General features: G+C 30.4%; 1 protein-coding gene across 1 annotated transcript in view; it reads left to right on the top strand.

Annotated features, from left to right (window-relative positions):
• Positions 1–696: 696 nt before the first annotated feature.
• Positions 697–2,114, top strand: part of LOC111687707 — a 4,073-nt gene continuing 2,655 nt past the window's right edge. Inside the window, exons 1-2 of the mRNA XM_023450176.2 lie at positions 697–1,641; positions 1,746–2,047. Coding sequence (XP_023305944.2) covers positions 822–1,641; positions 1,746–2,047 — 1,122 coding nt within the window. The 5' untranslated portion in view covers positions 697–821. The remainder of the gene's footprint in view (positions 1,642–1,745; positions 2,048–2,114) is intronic.

Genomic DNA, 2,114 nt, shown 5'->3' with positions numbered 1-2,114 from the left:
CTAGCTATCTATCTATCTATCTATCTATCTATCTATCTATTTATCTATCAAATGGTTCATATTAAATACAATTGAATTTTTAAGTGTTTACTATACTATTTTCTTAAAGTTCAAAACAAATCCCTGATATTGACCATGTTTTCACTATCTTAACACAATTTCTGATATGACAATTAAAAATAGAATAAAAATTTAATAGAACACACCTTTCAGTTTGTCTATAAGAACATTTGGCCTTCTTTACTTTTTCTAAGATAATTTATTAAGATAATAAATATAATTATATTCAATTGGAAATAATGTGTTTTAAGTTAAGAAATGACTTAACATAAATGGTTTAACATTATTTTCTAATACCTATATCACACAAATCATTCTCAAAACATATAAATGTAATTTTAAACAAAAATGTTAGTTGGTGTAAAGTTTGTTTACATATGAAAACAGAGTTACCATACATATGACAACTTGTTTAAACACTAAACACAGTAACAGCGAAAGCGTTGAAACTTGTTAGAAAGAATAAAATAGATTTTAATCATAATAAAGTTAAATATCTATATTTTTAAGAAAGTTTTAAACAAAAACTATAAACAAATTATTTTTTTTAAATATTATCTCTTTACAGTTTTGTTAAAAATCTACCAGCAGCTTTAATTTGTTGAAATATTATTTTGCAATTGAATCTAAAGGATTATTATGTGTGTTTTTATAAAGATTACAACATTTTATTGTAAAATAGAAAATAAACAATAATAAAAGTAAACAAATAAACTTAAAACAAAACTCCAGTACAAATATTAAAAGAAACGCAAAATAAAATGGCTACAATAAATGTAACAGCCGGAGCAACTGCAGCACCGGAAGAAACCCTGTCCAAAGATGAAGTAGATTTTGTTAAAGTCTCTCACAATAATAACAACAATCATAATCTTAATAACAATATAAATAATTTAACACACAACATCATCAACAACAACAAAGTGCCAAAAACAACAACCAACAATCAACAACAACAAAACAATAACAGTCAAAAACCAAAGGAACGTTTAACAATATTTGGTTTTAGCAAAAAATCCAAATCATTAGATGAACAAAAATTAGCAAAAAAAGACAATCATAAAAACCAAGAAAAGTCAGATAGTGCTACCACAGATTCAGGATTTCCCTGTCAACCCACACCTGTACCCATAGGCACACCACCCAGACACAATAAATTTGTTAAAAGCTCTTCCATATCACGTCTTCTGGGCAATACCTATAATGCCAAAAAATTCGATAAAGAAGAGAAGAAAGTGTCAACCGGAAAATTCAATACCTATGGCGGTAGACGTCGTTCTAGCGGTCCCTATTTGGAACGTTTCAAACGTTATGCCAAAGATGATGCTGATGTAGCATCACCTCCAGTTGTGCTAATCGAAAAAACAATGACCAATTCGGATACATTGGATAGTGAAATGTTGGCTTTGGAACATTTTCATGAATCACGTCACGATGATTTGGGTTCTAAGGCTATGCGCACCATATCCAGAGGTTTGGGTAAACTGTGGTGGAAACGTACGCATAGTGTGGATATTAGTTCACCGGATCCAGAATTTAAGGTGTCATATTTGGGCAATGTTTTGACGGGATGGGCAAAAGGTAAGGATGAATTTAAATAACACATGTTATTGTTGAAAAATATTAAACATTTGTATAAAATAGTTAATATTAATATAATTTTTCATTATTATTTTTCCGCTCAGGCGAAGGTTGTGTGGAAAAGCAGTTAAATACGCTGTGGCGCAATTATACGCAAAATAATAAACCCGACGTAATAATGCGCCTAAAAGTATGTGCCTCTGGTTTGAAAGCAACAACCAGACAACACGGACTAACAGAATATTGGGCCAATCGTATCACACATTGCTGTGCACCAAAGAACTATCCACGTGTCTTCTGTTGGATTTATCGTCATGAGGGCCGTAAGCTAAAGCACGAACTGAGATGTCATGCTGTTTTGTGTAGTAAAGAGAAACAAGTACAAGAAATCTGTGATACTTTAAAGGTGAGTAAAAGAGATTTTCTTATGGCATATATTGTTTCTCTTAAAAATAGAAATATAATTTTAATTT

The sequence above is a fragment of the Lucilia cuprina genome, chromosome 4 (genome assembly GCF_022045245.1).
Source record: "Lucilia cuprina isolate Lc7/37 chromosome 4, ASM2204524v1, whole genome shotgun sequence".
NCBI lineage: Eukaryota > Metazoa > Arthropoda > Insecta > Diptera > Calliphoridae > Lucilia > Lucilia cuprina.
Note: the sequence above shows the minus strand (reverse complement) of the source record. Positions and strands in the feature narration are given on the sequence as shown.